The sequence below is a fragment of the Pecten maximus genome, chromosome 16 (assembly GCF_902652985.1).
Source record: "Pecten maximus chromosome 16, xPecMax1.1, whole genome shotgun sequence".
Classification (NCBI taxonomy): Eukaryota; Metazoa; Mollusca; class Bivalvia; order Pectinida; family Pectinidae; genus Pecten; species Pecten maximus.
This window is the reverse complement of record NC_047030.1, coordinates 9,415,034-9,439,543: the sequence shown is the minus strand read 5'-3', so window position 1 is coordinate 9,439,543 and position 24,510 is coordinate 9,415,034. Positions and strand designations below refer to the sequence as shown.

The 24,510-nt window shown below is 35.1% G+C and overlaps 1 protein-coding gene across 1 annotated transcript in view; it reads right to left on the bottom strand.

Annotated features, from left to right (window-relative positions):
• Positions 1-8,331: 8,331 nt before the first annotated feature.
• Positions 8,332-24,510, bottom strand: part of LOC117314605 — a 35,846-nt gene continuing 19,667 nt past the window's right edge. Inside the window, exons 34-45 of the mRNA XM_033868672.1 lie at positions 24,205-24,384; positions 23,718-23,993; positions 23,274-23,444; positions 22,637-22,705; positions 22,222-22,389; positions 21,477-21,558; positions 20,458-20,636; positions 13,293-13,469; positions 12,773-12,900; positions 11,931-12,105; positions 11,417-11,578; positions 8,332-10,284 (exon numbers count right to left, since the gene is read on the bottom strand). Of these exons, the coding sequence (XP_033724563.1) occupies positions 10,163-10,284; positions 11,417-11,578; positions 11,931-12,105; positions 12,773-12,900; positions 13,293-13,469; positions 20,458-20,636; positions 21,477-21,558; positions 22,222-22,389; positions 22,637-22,705; positions 23,274-23,444; positions 23,718-23,993; positions 24,205-24,384 (1,889 nt within the window). The 3' untranslated portion in view covers positions 8,332-10,162. The remainder of the gene's footprint in view (positions 10,285-11,416; positions 11,579-11,930; positions 12,106-12,772; positions 12,901-13,292; positions 13,470-20,457; positions 20,637-21,476; positions 21,559-22,221; positions 22,390-22,636; positions 22,706-23,273; positions 23,445-23,717; positions 23,994-24,204; positions 24,385-24,510) is intronic.

Here is a 24,510-nt window from a genome sequence, read left to right as displayed (position 1 = left end):
ATGGGGAATTCGGCTCAATCCTAGTTAAGTTCAGATGTGGTCCTCTTCTGCATTCATATACTCATCAGTATAATCTAGCCAAGTACTGTTCATCCTCTCATATTGTTGACGGTCCGCTAGACTCTTAGATGAGGACTCATACTGGACTCTAAACTATCTTTCTCCTGGGTGTCAGTTACCATTTTTTATACATGTATTTATCGTTCAATCCAGGAGAAAGATATTTAGTTGTTATAATATATATATAGTAACTGAGTTGCCCTTTTTGCCAAACAATATATATGTAATAAGTTTAATAGTAATATGTTCTGTTTGTTAAATGGAAATTGTCAAGTTCAGTCATGTTTTATGCATACAATAAATGTATATATGTTTATATCTGTCTTTTTGTGATTTGTGCAGTTTAAAATGAAGCTTATGTATATAAGCTAAGTTTAAACTGACAAATCATAAGTCTATGTTTATTTATTCATATATTAATAAACCTTGATCTTTATAATTATCAAGAAGTACTTGTGAGGCATATTGACTTATTCAGAGTGATATAATATAGATAGGCCCAAGTAGGGCCAGTTTGTTTACGGTTATGATATACAGTATCGGGGCCGGGCAGGCCTAGGTCAATAAGTGATTTGATTGGTCAACAGAATTTGGCAAGCATCTTTTGTTTTAGTGGGGAATGGCTAACACAGCGTTTTAATCAGCAACCACCACCATCCCCTGCCACCAACCAGATTTTTAACTACCGGTTTTAATTAACCTTTTCAGTGGCATGGGCATTGGAAGCGAGAGATAGTTAAAGCTTTATACATGTTACATGATGATGTTTTCTATCTAGATATATGACACTCTTAACTATGGTGTTTTGTTTTGTTTTGTTTCTTGGTAGCTCAGTTACGATGTTAATATACATAGGGACTTTTATGCTCATTCAATTATTGACTCAGAGGACTCTCTTTCAAAATTTTAATAGATTCAATTTTTCTTTTCATCCCCAAAAAAAAAAATTATACTTGAGAAATCTTTACATTATATTGCAAGTATTATATTGTTATCATACTATTCCTACTGCTTTTTGCTGATGTATCATCCGAGGTACATAGGTGGAGAATTAGGAATTCATTTACAAATTAAGTTACATATTAATTATTACTTAAATCTTATTCGGAAGTATGTACATGCGTGTAGCTCAGCAAGCTACAACGAATGAGATTTAGGTATATTGTTTTCAACCTGCTCAAAGTCAGTTTTTTCGGAACTCACCATTCCTTATTCGGACCTGTAGCTCAGCAAGCTTCACCGAGATGAGGAATAGTATTAACGGGATGAATTATATTATCTTACTAGTACTGCTGTATGACTGATTCCGCATCCAGACCTGGTAGCTCAGCAAGCTACCCTGTGATGGGGAATTCGGCTCAATCCTAGTTAAGTTCAGATGTGGTCCTCTTCTGCATTCATATACTCATCAGTATAATCTAGCCAAGTACTGTTCATCCTCTCATATTGTTGACGGTCCGCTAGACTCTTAGATGAGGACTCATACTGGACTCTAAACTATCTTTCTCCTGGGTGTCAGTTACCATTTTTTATACATGTATTTATCGTTCAATCCAGGAGAAAGATATTTAGTTGTTATAATATATATATAGTAACTGAGTTGCCCTTTTTGCCAAACAATATATATGTAATAAGTTTAATAGTAATATGTTCTGTTTGTTAAATGGAAATTGTCAAGTTCAGTCATGTTTTATGCATACAATAAATGTATATATGTTTATATCTGTCTTTTTGTGATTTGTGCAGTTTAAACTAATGTGTTTACGTTGTAATGATGGTAGATTACCGGAAAAGATTAGCTGACAATGTTTGCTAAAAAAAGAAAGAGCAGGATTTTTTTGAAATATGAATGTTCTTGTTATTTCTGCAAAAAATAATGTTTCTAACTGGTGCAATTCCTACATCGAGGAATAGAGAATAGCTTGGACAACTTGCATGTTAAAATCTGAAGATATTGTTTTTCCTAGACATGAATGACATAATCTCAATTATTGCTACATGAGAGTGTCGTCTAAATAGCAAATCCGTGGTATTTTACATCCCTACCAATCATTGATCTAGTGTAAATGAACAGAAGTAGTTTGATCAGTTGTTAGTATGTACAATGTATCATGACTGAATATAGGCCCTGCTGTTGACGTTAAGCTGTCAGTTTTGTCAAAACGAGCGAAAATTACATGTGTCAGGATAACACCTTCATCCCACGTGGACCGCATTATTGCACAAATTAAACATGACGTTATTCTCACAACTGTCTATAGCATGTCGTGTGGAAGTTGATTGACAGGATTTGACATTGAACCATTATTATCTTTTGAAGTACAATGTCCATCTTGCGTGTTGTAGACACTTTAAACATAACGATATGGTTATTCGATCCACATGAGTTAATTATGTTCTCTCTAAACATGCATTATTTCCCATGTTTTATCAAAATGAACAAACAACTTCACAAATTACTTGTCAACCGTAAGAATCATTGTGCTCATGATAGATACTAACTACTGACCACGTTACGTTTGTGAAATTCGATGCATGTTGGTTTGGTGGTAGGACGTGGGGCTACCTGAACAACGAGTCGATAGTTGGAGTCCCGGCACGGGCGCTTTGTTGTATCTCGTTATCCTTTACTGTGACGTGTTCCAGTCGACTCAGCTGTACATGAGTACGATACAGGACACTGCAATAAATGTTGCGCGGAATGGCAGTTCCGGCAGTACGCTCCACGGGGAGTTTGGAAAGGCTGGCTGCTGTCGGCCAAATAACCACGGATAGTAACTTGTGAACCGCTAGCTTTGAGACGGCTATGTAGCTGTGAAAATACCGGCATATCAAACTTTTTCTGGAGAGCACTTACTCTCCCGAGGAGTTTGTTTTATATCCAATGATTAGTATGATATGGTAATGGATTTGTTTTCAGTTTGACAAACTATATAATATGGAACTTGGGGGATAGACACTTCCCAAGAAGTCTGATTATCATATTATGCTGATTTATTTATAAATGCATCCTGGAAACTTTTCCTTTGTACTACAATCAGCAAAATTATAATGTAAACAGTAATAACTACCAATGACAATGGTACATTGTTTTTTTTCAGTAATATATCAACAATTAGCTACATACATACAATGTAAGTATCATGTGGTTTTATGCTATCGCTTTAGCAGTTGTAATTATTACAATAACAGTTTGACCTGAATTTGATCACAATGAACGACAAACAGGCGCATTACGGATAAAGTTGATGCATGTTTTTTCTTTAAATGCAATCATTTTTTTTTTATATATATATAACGTTAACGTCTTTTCGATGGATATCTATGTATTGGTGTCTGATAGGAGTTCTATAAGAAGCACTTTGATTTCAACGACGTAATTTCTTTTTTGTTTATTAATTCATTCATCTATTTATTTATTTTTCTAATGGTATAAACAATCTTTGTATCATGATGGCTATTTCCATGCATTAAGGTTTAGTCGTGTTTAATTCAGTCTGTCTAACTACCCTTTTTTACGTTAAGAATAACATTATCTAGAAGCTATTATATGAATATGTAAATCTTTATCGTCATTTCCGCCCGAGTTTCTAGTCAATTCTCACGCCAGCAGTTCGGTTATTGACTATTTAGTTTGTCCTGTTAAGTTTGAATATCTCGTTAATAACCTGGCTTTTGTCAAGCCAATAGATTCATATTTACACGAAAACATGTACCATCACGTACATAGATTAGAATAAAGGAACGTGATCTTGCACATTAAAGATATCTTAAATATTCTTCTCAAACGGTCAATATTAATTGATGGCTTCACTTTTATTTCATTTTAAAGATAAATGAAATTTGTGAACTGGAACAGTTATAATTCATCGTGTACTTTATATATGATATCTGCTGTTATTAAGAAATGTTAATATATATATTTCGTTTCATATTAGCACATTTTAATGTACAAATAACACAAAAGGATTAGACAACATGCTTTATAAAGTTTTTCCTATTACGTAGATATATATATACTGGTATGCACGTAATTAAAACACAGATACATTATAACTGTAATAAAAGCGTATCACTCAGCAATGTTCATATTTCTGTAACGATTATTAAATGTTAATACATGTATCTGTTAACTACTTTTTGTAACCAAATATCTGAATCAGTTATTAAGATATTTTTTGCATAATTTCACAACGCAAAAATGTTTCACCGGAATTCAAAATGGCGGATTTTTGTAACGAATGGTCATATCCTTCTTCAACAGGAAAATATATTAAAAGTTATTAAGTTATTAAACTTAAATTCAAGTCTTACCGTTCACACTGGTTGGAAAGAAAGCCAGCCCGGTACAGAGCAAAACTAGTGCTACTCTGATGTCCATCCTGGTATCCGGAGATGCACAAACTACATTTTCATCTCAGGTACCTGGGGTTGTCTGACGTATGTAGTCCCGTTTATAACCCGAGAAGTAAGTTAGGAGACACATTAGCACATACTAACTAGCATGGACTGTTTATCGTCTGATCAGTTTATTTAAGCATTTGGAGTCGCATTGTTTGATTGACAACACTGTGAATTCGTACAATGACGGTATTACTATAGAATAGCACTGCGACGATTACGGGTTTTAATGCATTGTCGTCTTACAGCAAAAATACCTTTCGATAAGCATGGTCATTTCTTCTATTTTATAAACGTACTTATCCCTGTATGACATGTTAACACGAATGTTAGTAGCCATATTGATATACAAACATGGAATATATACCTATAATTGCATATTTTACCCTAAATTTCGTAATAAATGTGATATATACATCTCAAATTGAATATGTCGGCGTGGATGCATTCCCTATGTTTAGTTATTTACAAACTTTAACATGTCCTATGAGGTAATTCATATACATTTTATCAAACTTGCTCATCTCACGTATTTTTATCGGAAGATAAAAACCCTCAACTTCAGAAATACCAATGTTTTGAATACTAATATCAAACTAACCGAGCTGGTGATTGTGGTAATTTGATCGTGATCTTGGACATACCATATACGTGTTGGGTAGAACTGATATTGCCAAATTTCGTGCAACTATGGGGTAAAAATATCACAGCAAAACTTTACAATAAAGGCTTACAGTTGTTAGTGTTAGTATCATCTGGTGTAGTTATTACACTGTATAATTTTACAATTATCACTTGTAGTTATATTACTCTGTATAATTTTACAATTATCCCTTGGTGTAGTTATATTATTCTGTATGATTTAACAATTATCCCTTGGTGTAGTTTTATTATTCTGTATAATTTTACAATTATCACTTGTAGTTATATTACTCTGTATAATTTTACAATTATCCCTTGGTGTAGTTATATTACACTGTATGATTTAACAATTATCCCTTGGTGTAGTTATATTACTCTGTATAATTTTACAATTATCCCTTGTAGTTTTATTATTCTGTATAAATTTACAATTATCCCTTGGTGTAGTTATATTACTCTGTATAATTTTACAATTATCACTTGTAGTTATATTATTCTGTATAAATTTACAATTATAACTTGGACTTAGTGTAGTTATATTACACTGTATAAATTTACAAGTATAACTTGGTGTAGTTATATTACACCGTATAATTCCCCAATTATCACTTGGTGTAGGTATATTACACCGTATAATTTTACACTTACACAGCTACCTCTCTTTGTAGTTATATTTCATTGTATACTTTTTCAACATTCCATGTACCGATAACAAACAAAAGTTGTTAAATTTAGAGTTCGTGTTACACAATCCAATAGTCACTAGATTGATATTTAATTTATAGCTTATAGCTGACGTCTTCAAATGGGTAATTTTATTGTCATATCCAATGTCACTTCGTTACATCATAATGTACATTATTACACTGTAACACGTGTCAGGTGTTACATTATTCTTGTGGGACATTGAATTATCTCATACCGCAACGTCAATCTATCTCATACTGCAACGTCAATCTATCTCATACTGCGACGTTAAACTATCTCATACTGCGACGTTAAACTATCTCATACTGCGACGTTAAACTATCTCATACTGCGACGTTAAACTATCTCATACTGCGACGTTAAACTATCTCATACTGCGACGTTAAACTATCTCATACTGTGATGTTAAACTATCTCATACTGTGACGTTAAACTATCTCATACTGTGACGTTAAACTATCTCATACTGTGACGTTAAACTATCTCATACAGTGACGTCAATCCATCTCATACTGGGATGTTAAACTATCTCAAACTGTGACGTCAAACTATCTCATACTGTAACGTTAAACTATCTCATACTGTGACGTTAAACTATCTCATACTGTGACGTTAAACTATCTCATACTGTGACGTTAAACTATCTCATACTGCGACGTCAAACTATCTCATACTGTGACGTTAAACTATCTCATACTGTGACGTTAAACTATCTCATACTGTGACGTTAAACTATCTCATACTGTGACGTTAAACTATCTCATACTGTGACGTTAAACTATATCATACTGTGTCGTTAAACTATCTCATACTGTGACGTTAAACTATCTCATACTGTGATGTTAAACTATCTCATACTGTGACGTTAAATTATCTCATACTGTGACGTCAATCCATCTCATACTGTGATGTTAAACTATCTCATACTGCGACGTTAAACTATCTCATACTGTGACGTTAAACTATCTCATACTGTGACGTTAAACTATCTCATACTGTGACGTTAAACTATCTCATACTGTGACGTCAAACTATCTCATACTGTGACGTCAAACTATCTCATACTGCGACGTCAAACTATCTCATACTGTGACGTTAAACTATCTCATACTGTGACGTTAAACTATCTCATACTGTGACGTTAAACTATCTCATACTGTGACGTTAAACTATCTCATACTGTGATGTTAAACTATCTCATGCTGTGACGTTAAACTATCTCATGCTGTGACGTTAAACTATCTCATACTGTGACGTTAAACTATGTCATACTGTGACGTCAATCCATCTCATACTGTGACGTTAAACTATCTCATACTGTGACGTTAAACTTTCTCATACTGTGATGTTAAACTATCTCATACTGTGACGTTAAATTATCTCATACTGTGACGTTAAACTATCTCATACAGTGACGTCAATCCATCTCATACTGTGATGTTAAACTATCTCATACTGCGACGTTAAACTATCTCATACTGTGACGTTAAACTATCTCATACTGTGACGTTACACTATCTCATACTGTGATGTTAAACTATCTCATACTGTGACGTCAAACTATCTCATACTGTGACGTCAAACTATCTCATACTGTGACGTCAAACTATCTCATACTGTGATGTTAAACTATCTCATACTGCGACGTTAAACTATCTCATACTGTGACGTTAAACTATCTCATACTGTGACGTTAAACTATCTCATACTGTGATGTTAAACTATCTCATACTGTGACGTTAAACTATCTCATACTGTGACGTTAAACTATCTCATACTGTGATGTTAAACTATCTCATGCTGTGACGTTAAACTATCTCATACTGTGACGTTAAACTATCTCATACTGTGACGTTAAACTATGTCATACTGTGACGTCAATCCATCTCATACTGTGACGCTAAACTATCTCATACTGTGACGTCAATCCATCTCATACTGTGACGCTAAACTATCTCATACTGTGACGTTAAACTATCTCATACTGTGACGTTAAACTATCACATACTGTGACGTTAAACTATGTCATACTGTGACGTCAATCCATCTCATACTGTGACGCTAAACTATCTCATACTGTGACGTTAAACTATCTCATACTGTGACGTTAAACTATCTCATACCGTGACTTTAAATTATCTCTGTTATTAGCACGTCTGCAAATTAGTCGTCCATTTACATATTGTACTTCTCTGTTATCAACATCAATATGTATACGGAGTATTGCTTAAGCATTACATTACCCCTACCGACCACCGTTTAAAAGTAACAGATACCTTGGCATTGACCTCAAAAACCCTAAATTTAAATTGTCCATGATATTATGATCTTTTATCAGTGTGTGAAGTTTGTATTTAGAATCGATCAAGGAATGAAGCCGTTAGAGCCCTGACAAATGATGGTGCTCTGTACATACGGTAAGGAAAACTATACAACATTGTAACTTGTGTACTTGACGCGTCTTTTACACAATAACAAAAGAGTATACACATAACATTTTATCAAAATCGGATATTTTCTTTTTGAAAATTTATTGCATTAATGATAAAAAATGATAACAATACAAACAAATAAAACAAGAAACTTATCAACAAAAGTACGATGACAAAACCTGCAACGTGTATAATAATGTATCACCAGTTAATTGAAATATTAATAAATGATGTATATTTGCTATATATATAGATAAGGTATTTAACAACATTAATCAATTTTGCAAGATATTTGCCACATGGTTGTCACATTCTAAAGAATGTTATAAACGAAATATGTACATAATGACCATCTGATCAAAAACCGTGACCAGTCAAAGTTTTAAAGGTGTTGTCTAAAATGGAATCAAGATATAAACATCATATACAATATATCATAAGCTAAATAACGTCTACTAAATAAGCAAATCTATGAAAGAATTAACATAGGCATCAAGAAAGAAAGTGAAGTGATTGGGGGTTTACCAAGGCAAGTTCGACCATTAGACCTGTAACATTCAGCTGATACACTGAAATTGTCTTAGGTGAAACACTTTGTGATAGTACACTGGTGTTGACATAAGTGGTTTTATGACACCTACACGGTTTTTGCTTTTAAAATGGTGAAGTTTGACAATGAAGTTTATCCCTGACCGATGAATACTTGGTGTAGATATGAGAAATACAATAATGTATTATGAACATGTCCTAAGTCTGCCATCTTTTAATAAACTACGGTACTCAAACTTCTTAAAGTGTTCAAATGATGTATCAAAACCCGTTAACCTGGACCTTTGACCAGCAGATCTAATAATCTAATAATCATGTTTACAATCTTATAAGCATAAATTGAAAAAGTGGAATATGTTCACACGATATTGTTTTCACAGATTTGGTTTCAGAAGCATCGTCTAACCGTTAAATCTTAATGATTAATACCTTAGCTATTAGGATTACAGATTGATGATATGATGTGCATTATGCATTGAATTAGTCGCTAATTATATGCGTTATCTTGCATAGAAGATGTTTCGTTTAATTTCATCGAGGTAAACTTGCAATTAATTTGTTTAATGAAATCATCATTTGCCTGTCAGAATGCTTTCTAAATCATAAAACATTCGATATTTTAAGTAATAAATGACTCATACCATATAAGGTAATTCTCATTTAAAAACAAAACAACGGATTGAATTCACAATTCATTCATTAATCAAGACAATGGTTGAGTTACCATAGTTACTATAATATTTTCAATGATTTCGGAGTTCCTGTAGCTAGTTGCGATAATCTTTCATAAATGACACCTCTCAGAGAATCCCTTATCACAATGCAATATAAATAAAAGTGATTAACACTATGACCACTATGATGTAAGCTTCAGAAGAGATTAAGATATATGTATATCACACTTTCAGATTTACCTAGTTACAAATGTTCTAGAAATAGTAGACTTCAAACGCTATCACCAAACAAATGAAAAGGACAAACAAATGATTATCCTTTGTTGGCTAAACCACACACACAGTGACGACACATAAGAATATTCAACGCGGGAATTAATATAAATTGTTACCAGATATTCACGGTATGGCATACACATGTATGCTTTGATGGTAACTGCTTCATTGTTGCGAGCCGATATCCGTCACAATAACAATCCAAAGTAGAGAATGGTCATGATTTCTTTCACATTTGTTACACATCTTTTGGCACAAAGAACTTAATATGCACTGATGAACACACATCTTGCACACTAATTTAAATCCACTGTTAGATCCCAAAGTGTTAATAATTTGAATTCCGAAAAGGTGAATTTTCGACACACTTTGACACAATAGCTCCCACTGGAATGATTTAGTTGTATTGTCAGTGCCATATCATTCGTAATAATATTCAATTTCCGTATCACAGAATACAGTGTTGCATAACACCATACAAGCAAATATGAACGTCACCGAAATAGGAACCATACTACAAATAATGGCTGTCAGGAACCACGCTGAAACACAAGAGATTATCATTAAAGATTTATTATAACTATTGTTAATAATGCAATGTATGCCCCCTACCGGCCCCCTCTAGAGCGCTAAAAAGGATTTTCTAACAACAGTAACGAGAACCGTGACCTTGATCAAACAACCCTGAAACTGAAACTTATCTATGATATGATGATCTGGTGTGATTGTGTGAAGTTGGATCGCATTCATGCAAGAAAGAAACCGCTAGAGCACTGTAAAACTTCTGTGTTACAAACGGTCTACACACGAACGTATCGCCCTCCCGGTTACAACGGTAGGGAACTAAAATTGGATGTTGTCACGTAATTGTCTTATGTTCTATACAACATTTTATATATTTGTCTAGTGTTCTATACAACATTTTATATATTTGTTGTAATGTTCTATACAACATATTATATATTTGTGTAGTGTTCTATACAACATATATATTTGTGTAGTGTTCTATACAACATTTTATCTATTTGTGTAGTGTTCAATACAACATATTAAATACTTGTGTAGTGTTCTATACAACATATTATATATTTGTCTTATGTTCTATACAACATATTTGTCTAGTGTTCTATACAACATATTATATATTTGTCTAGTGTTCTATACAACATATTTATTTGTCTAGTGTTCGATACAACATTTTATATATTTGTCTGGTGTTCTATACAACATTATACATATTTGTCTAGTGTTCTATACAACATTTTATATATTTCTACGTTGTAATGTTCCTTATGTTAATGATGACCAGGAATGTGTTAACAATATATAGTATCAGGATTATTAAACGTAATTAGACGACATAAAACAATATTGTTATGGTATATCCGTGTCGTCAAAACGTGTCTTCTGGTAATGCTATGACTAAACGTTTTATATATAGTTTGTTTTCTTTGTCTCAACCACAAGGAACCTTTTTGCGGCCAATTTCGATATAATAACGACACTATCAAACATATTGAATGGTCCTCTGGCATATGTTGGCGAAATTATCATTTTATAAATAATAACAAATAGCTACTCAAAACATGTTTGTAGTATCTGAACATAAAATATCACATATGCATTGAAATAAATACCGATTGTCTATTAAGTGTATCGTGAGTTATAACTTACTAGGCGGAACATAAGTTTCTGTAGTTGTAACATCTAAGATGAATATCTCCAAGAATTGAGTAGAGAGGCCATGGTCATCAGAACAACAGAATCGGACCTTGTAGTAGTCGGAGATGTCCTTGTAGTTAAACACTGGATTAGTTGTAGTGTACAGTTTGTAAACTGTAAATACAAATATATACAGGCATTATTTTAAACAAGTATATAATACATTATTTAATATAATAAAAACTTATAACCTAAGTTAAAACAAATATGTACATGTATTATGTAATAGTAAAACTATACCCTAAACTAATCAAATAAATTCAGGCATTATCTAATATAAAAATAATATCTAAATTAAAGCAAATATATACAGACATTGCATGTGCTGACCAATATTTGATATATAAAATTTCGGACAGAACAAAGATCTCAATTTTCTTTAACTAAAAGAAATTTAAGGGTTATTTTGTTTTGACATTTATCTGGAGTGGAATTCATTTTTTTATTTGCTGTACTGAGATTTTACCTTCACTTTCAAATTTAAGCTGAAAATTAAGACTTCCTGGGATAACCTCCGTCAGCGTGCAGCAAACAGAATCGTTTTCGGATTGGTCCACCACGTCTATTTCGAAGACCATAATTTCATTCGTCACAGACTCGCTTATTTCAACACTGTCTGGCAGGTTGAAAAATATTGGAGGCTAAAAAAATACAGATTGTATTATATAAACAAAACAACTAATTCAATTCTACAATCGATTAAAAGAAGAAAAATACAGTTTAAGTTTATTGGATTTCGACGAGTTCCATATCTAAAAAGTACAAGAAAATTAACACCAGGTGTCCCAGATGAGAAGTGATGTCTGCTTCTTCGACGGCATCCACCATGTAAATATAGATCAGGCAGAAATTTAGAGCATCACAAAAATTATATATCAAAAATAGGTAGTGCTTTCAACCGGCTCAACATGAGCTGATATACAAAAAGGTAACTTGGGTTGCGAAATTGTTGTAAAATAGATAATGTTTACATTAAAAATGGACGAAACATGAGCATTCACGTGTCATCAAGATATTTCATCTGTTTAAAAATGTCAAGGGAAAGACTACATGTATATAGAAACTTATACACCTAACTGACATTTGTTATCTAAATGAACATGGAAGCAAACAACCTGAATATTTTATAATACACGAAAATAATGCCTCAGACGACGAGGTTTGGCGGTACAATGACAAACCCAGCAAGGACTTTTGCTAACGAAATAGTTCTGATTCAATCGCTCGGACGGGGACACAAGACTGTCTTCATTATAGGCCGACATGTTATTATCCTAATTGTTAAATAAGCAGGTGATAAATACCAACCGCATTGTATGTCATGATGGTGAGAGTGGTTGTAGCTGTATTTCCACAATCATCCCAGCTTTTGAGAATCAGTTCAAATACGGAATAGGTACTGGGTAGTATGCCCCTTGTCATAACGTGTATGTTACCTGTAACGAAAGTAATGATATAGGAATATCAAAGAGGATACTTTATTTATATTTAGTGTTTTATAGGTTGTCGACTACTTGCATCATTTAGGCCTAAAATACTAGTAGGAGGTTCACAAATAGAAACATCTCAGACTCAAACATGATGCTTAAAATGTAAAATTACCAGTTTATCAAATATTGTTCTATAGATAAAATTATATCTATAAATTAATGCAAGTATTCAACATTATAAATCACTGATATTTTCAAATACCAATACAAGACATATAACATATAAACAACGATCACCAATTAAAATAAAACAGGACATTGTATTTAATGAAGTTTAAATGGACAATGGATTTACACAAACACAAACAAATACTACGGAAAAAAGTATAAAATCTCACCGGGGAAGGTCGTATTCAGTTCAAATAACCCGGTTAGATCATTGAATTCATGCTGAAGAAGATTGAAATCTCCTATATCGTCATCAGTGATATGATAGTTTATACAGCTACCCCCAAGCGGTGTATTGTCTGGCACTAAAGCATCATAATCTGTCTGGTTCACGTACGGCACGGTATCTTAAAAGAAGGAAATTCCCGTTAAAACGTTTAAAGTTATATGTTAAGGACTCACTCAACTAAATCAACCAATCAGCTGGTGTTTCACCTGAACCATGTCCCTGAGGAATATGTGTTCCTTGGATTTGTGGCTGATTTCCTGAGTAAATAACATATGAAATGGGTACATTCTATATACGAGAATAGAGCAGGGTCTTGAGATTTGGAAAATTAACAAGAGATCCCAGATGGATCTTGGCGCCCACCATTGAATGATCTTTATAGGTTCCATGTCAGATAGATCTTTTCTCTTTTTTTACCCTTCCTGTTACTTATCTGTGTAAATTGAGAAACATTCTCAAGTGCTTTTTAAACAAGGGAAACTTATATATGAAATTTGAGATTTAGCGATAATGGCTGTCTGTCGACAATGTTTTCAGATTGGTCCAAAAATGATATCACGACGGACCAAGGGGAACCTACATATGAAATTTGAGAACGATCCCTTCAGTACCTTCTGTAAAATAGCAATAACAAACTTCAGTTGTCAAAATCCAAGATGACTGTCTGTTGGCCATGTTGTTATCCGACTAGTCCCAAAATGAAATATGCACAACTAGGGACCAAGGGCAACAGATATATCAAATTTGAGAAAGATCACTTCAGTTATTTCTCAAAAATAGCGATAACAAACTTCAATTGTCAAAATCCAAGATGGCTGCCTGTCGCCCATGTTGTTATCCGACTGAGCCCAAAATGAGATATGCACAACTAAGGACCAAGAGCAACCTATATATTAAATTTCAGAACGATCCCTTCAGTTCTTTCTGAGAAATATCGATAACAAACATAACTACAGACCCAGGGGAACCTACATATGAAATTTGAGAAAGATCTCCTCAGTACTTTCTCAGAAATAGCGATAACAAACTTCAATTGTCAAAATTCAAGATGGCTGCCTGTCGGCCATGTTGTTTTTCTATCAGTCCCAAAGTGCAATATGCATAACTACTGACCAAGGGTAACATACATATGAAATTTGAGAAAGATCCCTTCAGTACTTTTTCAGAAATAGTGATAACAAACTTCAATTGTCAAAATCCAAGATGGCTGCCTGTCCGCCATGTTGTTTTCTGATCCGTCCCAAAATGCAATATGCATAACTAAGGACCAAGAGCAACATACATATGAAATTTGAGAAAGATCCCTTCAATACTTTCTCAACAATAGCGATAACAAACTTCACTTGTCAAAATCCAAGATGGCTGCCTGTCGGCAATGTTGTTTTCAGATCGGTCCCAATATACAATATGCATAACTACTGACCAAGGGGAACCTACATATGAAATTTGAGAAAGATCTCTTCAGTACTTTCTGAGAAATAGCGATAACAAACTTCACTTGTCAAAATCCAAGATGGCTGCCTGTCGGCAATGTTGTTTTCAGATCGGTCCCAATATACAATATGCGTAACTAGGGACCAAACGGAATCTACATATGAAATTTGAGAAAGATCCCTTCAATACTTTCTCAGAAATAGCGATAACAAACTTCAATTGTCAAAATCCAAGATGGCTGCCTGTCGGCCATGTTGTTTTTCGATCAGTCCCAAAATGCAATATGCATAATTACAGACCAAGGGAAACCTACATATGAAGTTTGAGTAAGATCTCTTCAGTACTTTCTCAGAAATAGCGATAACAAACTTCAATTGTCAAAATGCAAGATGGCTGCCTGTCGGCCATGTTGTTTTTCGATCGGTCCCAAAATGCAATATGCATAACTACTGACCAAGGGGAACCTACATATGAAATTTGAGAAAGATCTCTTCAGTACTTTCTGAGAAATAGCGATAACAAACTTCACTTGTCAAAATCCAAGATGGCTGCCTGTCGGCAATGTTGTTTTCAGATCGGTCCCAATATACAATATGCGTAACTAGGGACCAAATGGAACCTACATATGAAATTTGAGAAAGATCCCTTCAATACTTTCTCAGAAATAGCGATAACAAACTTCAATTGTCAAAATCCAAGATGGCTGCCTGTCGGCCATGTTGTTTTTCGATCGGTCCCAAAATGCAATATGCATAATTACAGACCAAGGGAAACCTACATATGAAGTTTGAGAAAGATCTCTTCAGTACTTTCTCAGAAATAGCGATAACAAACTTCAATTGTCAAAATGCAAGATGGCTGCCTGTCGGCCATGTTGTTTTCTGATCGGTCCCAATATGCAATATGCGTAACTAGGGACCAAAGGGAACCTACACATGAAATTTGAGAAAGATCCCTTCAAAACTTTTCCAGAAATAGCGATAACAAACTTCAATTGTAAAAATCCAAGATGGCTGCCTGTCGGCCATGTTGTTTTCTGATTGGTCTCAAAATGCAATATGCATAACTAGGCACCAAGGGGAACCTACATATGAAATTTGAGAAAGATCCCTTTAGTACTTTCTCAGAAAGAGCGATAACAAACTTCAATTGTCAAAATCCAAGATGGCTGCCTGTCGGCCATGTTGTTTTTCGATCGGTCCCAAAATGCAATATCCATAACTACTGACCAAGGGGAACCTACATATGAAATTTGAGAAAGATCCCTTTAGCACTTTCTCAGAAATAGCGATAACAAACTTCAATTGTCAAAATCCAAGATGGCTGCCTGTCGGCCATGTTGTTTTTCGATCGGTCCCAAAATGCAATATGCATAACTACAGACCAAGGGAAACCTATATATGAAATTTGAGAAAGATTTCTTCAGTACTTTCTGAGAAATAGCGATAACAAACTTCAATTGTCAAAATCCAAGATGGCTGCCTGTCGGTCATGTTGTTTTCTGATCGGTCCCAATATACAATATGCGTAACTAGGGACCAAAGGGAACCTACACATGAAATTTGAGAAAGATCCCTTCAACACTTTTCCAGAAATAGCGATAACAAACTTCAATTGTCAAAATCCAAGATGGCTGCCTGTCGGCCATGTTGTTTTCTGATTGGTCTCAAAATGCAATATGCATAACTAGGCACCAAGGGGAACCTACATATGAAATTTGAGAAAGATCCCTTTAGTACTTTCTCAGAAATAGCGATAACAAACTTCAATTGACAAAATCCAAGATGGCTGCCTGTCGGCCATGTTGTTTATCGGTCGGTCCCAAAATGCAATATGCATAACTACAGACCAAGGGGAACCTACATATGAAATTTTGAGAAAGATCTCTTCAGTACTTTCTGAGAAATAGCGATAACAAACTTAAATTGTCAAAATCCAAGATGGCTGCCTGTCGGCCATGTTGTTTTCAGATCGCTCCCAAAATGCAATATGCATAACTAAGGACCAAGAGCAACATACATATGAAATTTGAGAAAGATCCCTTTAGTACTTTCTCAACAATAGCGATAACAAACTTCAATTGTCAAAATCCAAGATGGCTGCCTGTCGGTCATGTTGTTTTCTGATTGGTCTCAAAATGCAATATGCATAACTAGGCACCAAGGGGAACCTACATATGAAATTTGAGAAATATCCCTTTCGTACTTTCTGAGCAATAGCGATAACAAACTTCAATTGTCAAAATCCAAGATGGCTGCCTGTCGGCCATGTTGTTTTTCGATCGGTCCCAAAATGCAATATGCATAACTACTGACCAAGGGGAACCTACATATGAAATTTGAGAAAGATCTCTTCAGTACTTTCTCAGAAATAGCGATAACAAACTTCACTTGTCAAAATCCAAGAGGGCTGCCTGTCGGCAATGTTGTTTTCAGATCGGTCCCAATATACAATATGCGTAACTAGGGACCAAAGGGAACCTGCATATGAAATTTGAGAAAGATCCCTTAAATACTTTCTCAGAAATAGCGATAACAAACTTCAATTGTAAAAATCCAAGATGGCTGCCTGTCGGCCATGTTGTTTTTCGATCGGTCCCAAAATGCAATATGCATAATTACAGACCAAGGGAAACCTACATATGAAGTTTGAGAAAGATCTCTTCAGTACTTTCTCAGAAATAGCGATAGCAAACTTCAATTGTCAAAATCCAAGATGGCTGCCTGTCGGTCATGTTGTTTTCAGATCGCTCCCAATATGCAATATGCGTAACTAGGGACCAAGGGGAACCTACATATGAAATTTGAGAAAGATCCCTTTAGCACTTTCTCAGAAAGAGCGATAACAAACTTCAATTGTCAAAATCCAAGATGGCTGCCTGTCGGCCATGTTGTTTTTCGATCGGTCCCAAAATGCAATATGCATAACTACTGACCAAGGGGAACCTACATATTAAATTTGAGAAAGATCTCTTCAGTACTTTCTGAGAAATAGCGATAACAAACTTCACTTGTCAAAATCCAAGAGGGCTGCCTGTCGGCAATGTTGTTTTCAGATCGGTCCCAATATACAATATGCATAACTACAGACCAAGGGAAACCTACATATGAAATGTGAGAAAGATCTCTTCAGTACTTTCTGAGAAATAGCGATAACAAACTTCAATTGTCAAAATCCAAGATGGCTGCCTGTTGGCCATGTTGTTTTCAGATCGGTCCCAATATGCAATATGCGTAACTAGGGACCAAAGGGAACCTACATATGAAATTTGAGAAAGATCCCTTTAGTACTTTCTCAGAAATAGCGATAAGAAACTTCAATTGTCAAAATCCAAGATGGCTGCCTGTCGGCCATGTTGTTTTTCGATCGGTCCCAAAATGCAATATGCATAACTACAGACCAAGGGAAACCTATATATGGAATTTGAGAAAGATCCTTTTAGTACTTTCTCAGGAATAGCGATAACAAACTTCAATTGTCAAAATCCAAGATGGCTGCCTGTCGGCCATGTTGTTTTCGGTCGGTCCCAAAATGCAATATGCATAACTACAGACCAAGGGGAACCTACATATGAAATGTGAGAAAGATCCCTTTAGTACTTTCTCAGAAAGAGCGATAACAAACTTCAATTGTCAAAATCCAAGATGGCTGCCTGTCGGCCATGTTGTTTTTCGATCGGTCCCAAAATGCAATATGCATAACTACTGACCAAGGGGAACCTACATATTAAATTTGAGAAAGATCTCTTCAGTACTTTCTGAGAAATAGCGATAACAAACTTCACTTGTCAAAATCCAAGAGGGCTGCCTGTCGGCAATGTTGTTTTCAGATCGGTCCCAATATACAATATGCATAACTACAGACCAAGGGAAACCTACATATGAAATGTGAGAAAGATCTCTTCAGTACTTTCTGAGAAATAGCGATAACAAACTTCAATTGTCAAAATCCAAGATGGCTGCCTGTTGGCCATGTTGTTTTCAGATCGGTCCCAATATGCAATATGCGTAACTAGGGACCAAAGGGAACCTACATATGAAATTTGAGAAAGATCCCTTTAGTACTTTCTCAGAAATAGCGATAAGAAACTTCAATTGTCAAAATCCAAGATGGCTGCCTGTCGGCCATGTTGTTTTTCGATCGGTCCCAAAATGCAATATGCATAACTACAGACCAAGGGAAACCTATATATGGAATTTGAGAAAGATCCTTTTAGTACTTTCTCAGGAATAGCGATAACAAACTTCAATTGTCAAAATCCAAGATGGCTGCCTGTCGGCCATGTTGTTTTCGGTCGGTCCCAAAATGCAATATGCATAACTACAGACCAAGGGGAACCTACATATGAAATGTGAGAAAGATCCCTTTAGTACTTTCTCAGAAATAGCGATAAGAAACTTCAATTGTCAAAATCCAAGATGGCTGCCTGTCGGCCATGTTGTTTTTCGATCGGTCCCAAAATGCAATATGCATAACTGCAGACCAAGGGAAACCTATATATGAAATTTGAGAAAGATCTCTTCAGTACTTTCTCAGAAATAGCGATAACAAACTTCAATTGTCAAAATCCAAGATGGCTGCCTGTCGGCCATGTTGTTTTCAGATCGGTTCCAATATGCAATATGCGTAACTAGGGACCAAAGGGAACCTACATATGAAATTTGAGAAAGATCTCTTCAGTACTTTCTGAGAAATACCGATAACAAACTTCAATTGTCAAAATCCAAGATGGCTGCCTGTTGGCCATGTTGATTTCATATCGATCCCAATATGCAATATGCGTAAGTAGGGACCAAGGGGAACCTACATATGAAATTTGAGAAAGATCCCTTCAGTTCTTTCTCAGAAATAGCGATAACAAACTTCAATTGTCAAAATCCAAGATGGCTGCCTGTCGGTCATGTTGTTTTCCGATCCATCCCAAAATGCAATATGCATAACTAGGTACCAAGGGGAACCTACATATGAAATGTGAGAAAGATCCCTTCTGCACTTTCTCAGAAATAGCGATAACAAGAATTGTTTACGGACGGACGGACGGACGGGCGACAGACCACGGACGCAAGGCGATTTGAATAGCCCACCATCTGATGATGGTGGGCTAAAAATATACACTCCTACTGAAAATATTATACATAGGATTCGAGGTGTAAAAAGGCGGAAATTCCCCAGGTGGGGGTTCCCCACTGACTGTAAATGTCTGGGTTACTGTCTCTCGAGTACCCGTGTGCTCTTATATGCCATTATGCCTCTACAATAACAACATTTATCTGAAAGAAGAAACTTCAAACTTTACTTTGATATAAATTTCACATCATTTGAACTTCAAACGAGCGAATGAAGGGATGGGATCACTAGTAATAACATATAGTAAATTATTTAGTTGCGTGAGTCCTTAAGGGATTCCACTTGCAAAAATTGGATTTTTACATCAAATGAATAACATTGTTTTACATACAGATGGTGGGTTAGGGATGGGCTAACATCTTCAGGACGATGCTTTACAAAAAAGACTCTTTAATATTGAAAGGGGTGTGAAAGTCATTAGGCTGATACTCTCTCTGATAATTTGCTGAATAAATGATCGTAATGTGACATTCATAAATATAAAAGAGTTTAAATTTAATGTAGTAATACATCAACGCCTTACATCACTAGTATAAAGAACTCACTTGGCGCTGTGAAGAAACGTATGGCGTAGGCTACATCTGAAAGCTTGGTACCGTAAGTAGTCCACTGGTAAGTATCACCTACGTTGATGCTTGCAGGGATAGGGGCTACCCATGTTTGATTGGGACAACCTTCGCAGCAACACTCAGCGTACTTGATCATGTTTTCTCCGGGGGTATACCTTAAATAAAAGAATGATTATCTTTCTAAATTCTTCAAAAATGACGCCTTCTATGGCACGTTGCGTTGTATAATATGTAAAGAGAAACGGGTTTGTGTGACATGCACACAGTAGTAAATACGGTCTCCGTTGGTAGAGAATGATTCCTTCCGAAATACTTGAGTACTACGTAAAAGAAGGAAATCCGTTAAAGTATCATGTCTTGGAGCCAGGAGTTGAGTTATCCCTTAACGATTTTATATTAATCGTTTATTTTAACAACTAGTGTAAATGATTTTGAAAACAATATAAAATTACATAAACAAATGACAAAATGTAAAAATTAGAATCCATGCTACCGACACATTTATTGATGAAAGCTTCAGAAAATACACTGACTTCTAACTGCCATCTTGTTCAGTTATAGAATCGGAGAACCTGACATTTTTCTGGATTATTAACATTGAAAACTGGGCCTTTCCCCGTTTTAAATACCGAAACACCAGACATTTCATCTCAAATATTATACATCGATATCTTAACCAAAACAAGCATCACGAAGTGACTGCGCTATTCCGAAACAGAATCGTCTGAATAAGTCTTATCATGTATGGATAGACCTGGTAAAGGTCAAATGTCAAATTCTTATGTCATAAGGTCCAACATTTATGACTACGCTTGGACAAGCCCAGAGTACTGTATTAACACAGATACCCAATCGTAACTATTGCCTTTTATACATTTTATACAGCACAAGCTTCAATATAAACTGAGGATTAAACTAAACTGCATCATACACCTCCTTTGTCCTTCTAGGACTTGTCAGTCACATAATAACTGATACGACGGAGTTTCACTCACCAGCCAAAGTAATCTCCTTGTCTAACAGACAATCGCTTTTTCAAAATCAGGGAATGATTAATCGAAGTGCCAATTTCTGTTTCTGAAAGCATGTCAATGAACATATATTATACTCAAAAGTCTAACAGTTACGACTAATTATATTCTACTAAGGACATTTGTTATCCTTAATCTATTTTAGATGATTTGATAAAGATAAAATAAGACAAACTAAATACAAAAAGAAAATAATGATAATGAGAAAGTCATCATGTTTGCTTCTACATAGTGAACGTTTTGTAAACCCCTTTAAAACATCAAAAAAACATCAAAAGATGTTAATTATTCTGAATAAAAATCTTGAAGTGTCTAACTGATGAAATGATAGAGCCGTCACCATTGGGTGCGACAACATATCATTGTATCCAATGTTATTCTATGAGCTCATAAAATCGATGGTATTAATAATTCAAAAGATAGCAATTCGTATTCGTGCCTACTGACCAATCGCCTGCATGTTAGGGATAGAATAGAGGACAATATCACTTTCATGTTAGGGAATTTTTATGTGTTTTCCACCTGATGTTGGTGAATTAACTACCGCCACGACCACAGAAATCATATTTGAATTGGACAGGTGGGTATTAACTTTCAAACTTAAACAGGAAAATCTTTATTCGTTTCATATTTTGAATTATCTAGAATGCCTGTAAAAAATTCCATTTAAAACAAATAATGATCAAAAGATTATCTTTAATGTACATACCATTTACTGTATAGTTGGTTGAATGAAGAAGTTCGTATCTCATGGAATTGAATCTACGCCAGACATGGAAATATATTTCTCCTGCTACCCGTGGAACAAACTCAAATGCGTGAAGGACCTCACAACAAGGCATGTCCCAGTTAACATCGAGTAGCAAGTATCCTTCGCCTGTAAATGAAAAGTTAGCATCCTTAAACTTACCTTAGACCATACCCGGTGACCTACATTAAACGCTTTAATCAACCATACTTAAACGTAAAATGTAATTATCTTAAGAGCTTCAATTCTCTAGGATTTACTGTTGAACTTCATCAAGGGCATTATTTAAGCATCCCTATCAGTACATTATTAGATCTCCAAGAATCCCTCTCAAAACAGTATTTGGGATAAAGCATAGACGTGAGATTATACGTACCAGAACGAGTGTCGTTGAATACTGTTATGTTCGTAGGTTCATCATAACCGGCGTAATGGTCGCCACAGACTAAACAATATAAAGCATCATGAAAAATTTGCAATAGGGAACTACTATAAAGTAATATTTTCGTCATTGATATTGAATAACGGCACTGATATTATCAAGTGGAATATATCATTATTTTTGTGATATAGAGTGTTATATAAATATGGGTGTTGTGATATCGTAGAGGAATTATTGGAATGCATTTCTCCATTCATATGATTAGCTGTCTCTAACACATGAATATTCCAGGTTTGAATAACTGATTATCTGATGTGTACGCCATTTCCAAAGGGTATCGATAAATAAATACGTATACGTGAAAAGCGCATGTCTTACCACCTGATTCAAATTTGCCATTTATACAAAGTATCTTATTTTTCGCAATCTAATAATTGTAACAATCGCTTGATTTCAATCTTAATCAACCTGCAACTATAATATGGCACTACGAACACTATTGGGACGATTTTTTACTTTTTCAAGGCGTAGTTTGGAGGAGATAGATACATGAATAATCTTTCATTGATGAGTTCTAACAACTTTCGATCTGTATACAGGTCGTGATTAATTGCCATTGTGTAATACTTACCCGGACAACTTTGCGGTTTACAAGATTTACTGTCGTTATAGACATCCGGACAGTAATTCCCAGGCCAGACCTGTGTTGGGTTGTCGCATACACGTTCTCTGTACCGGGTCCCGCCACCGCACGTCACGGTACAGAACGACCAGGATTGCCAAGCGTTCCAGACACCGTCTCCTATCAAATGAATAAGAACAAATTCTGCGATTAATTTGACTGGAGGGTTGTTTGTATTCATACAACGTTCTATATGAAGAACAAACCGCTATGCTAAAAGAGCCGTATTTCTAACTGAAAATTGGCTATACAAGGATACATATATACACCGTATATATTTGAATGGATAACATTGTAAAAAGTGATATAGTAAAGACCATTCGATCCGAAAGAGTAGGCGGGGTAGGTCATCAGTGAATCAAAATCAAATATGTAAATTAAAATATAGCTTACGCGCACAATACAATGCCCCGTGTCCATAATTTGTAACCTGGCTGTATGTTTTGTTACAGGGATCACTGTAGGTGACGTCATCATAGTAGAATCGACAACTCCCATTGGTAACGTTGTGGCATTGATCAAAAAGTATGTCTTTGGCATCAGTATCCTTACACTCATTAGCCCCGCCTTCGTCAAAGCCGTAGAAATTGTCCCATACATAAATATAGTAACTAGAAGGGCACACCATGTGGTACCAGCCATTTTCCTGTATATTACCGGTGTCGTATGCTGTAAATGATAAATATAATATCTTACTGGAAGTTTTGCTGAAATAAATATATTTTCCTATATTCAACAATGTTTTATATCGAAAAGAAATGGATAAATAAATAACTAATGAAAAAAGATTTAATCCTGCACATATAACATATAATAACGATAACTGCAAATTCATATTAGTGTTAACATTATCTGTTTGTAGTAAATGAATGATGATTACATGCACATATCGGCAAGTCAGGTATGCAGTACTGGAATTCTATATCGACTCCTGGACAGTAGAGACCGTCTCCGACAGGTGCGGGGTTGGTACAGGTCCTGTACCGGTTTTGTCCTCCTTCGGCATAACATGTTGTACTACACGTATCCCAGTCCGTCCACGCTGTCCAGTTACCGTCCACTAAGAAGGTATAATTTTATAACTAGTAAACAGTGAATCTGTCTTTGCTTTCAGAGAACAAAACTTTTTTTTTTATATATATTAAGTAAAGTATTACAAGGACACTTGCTTATCCCGCCAGACCAG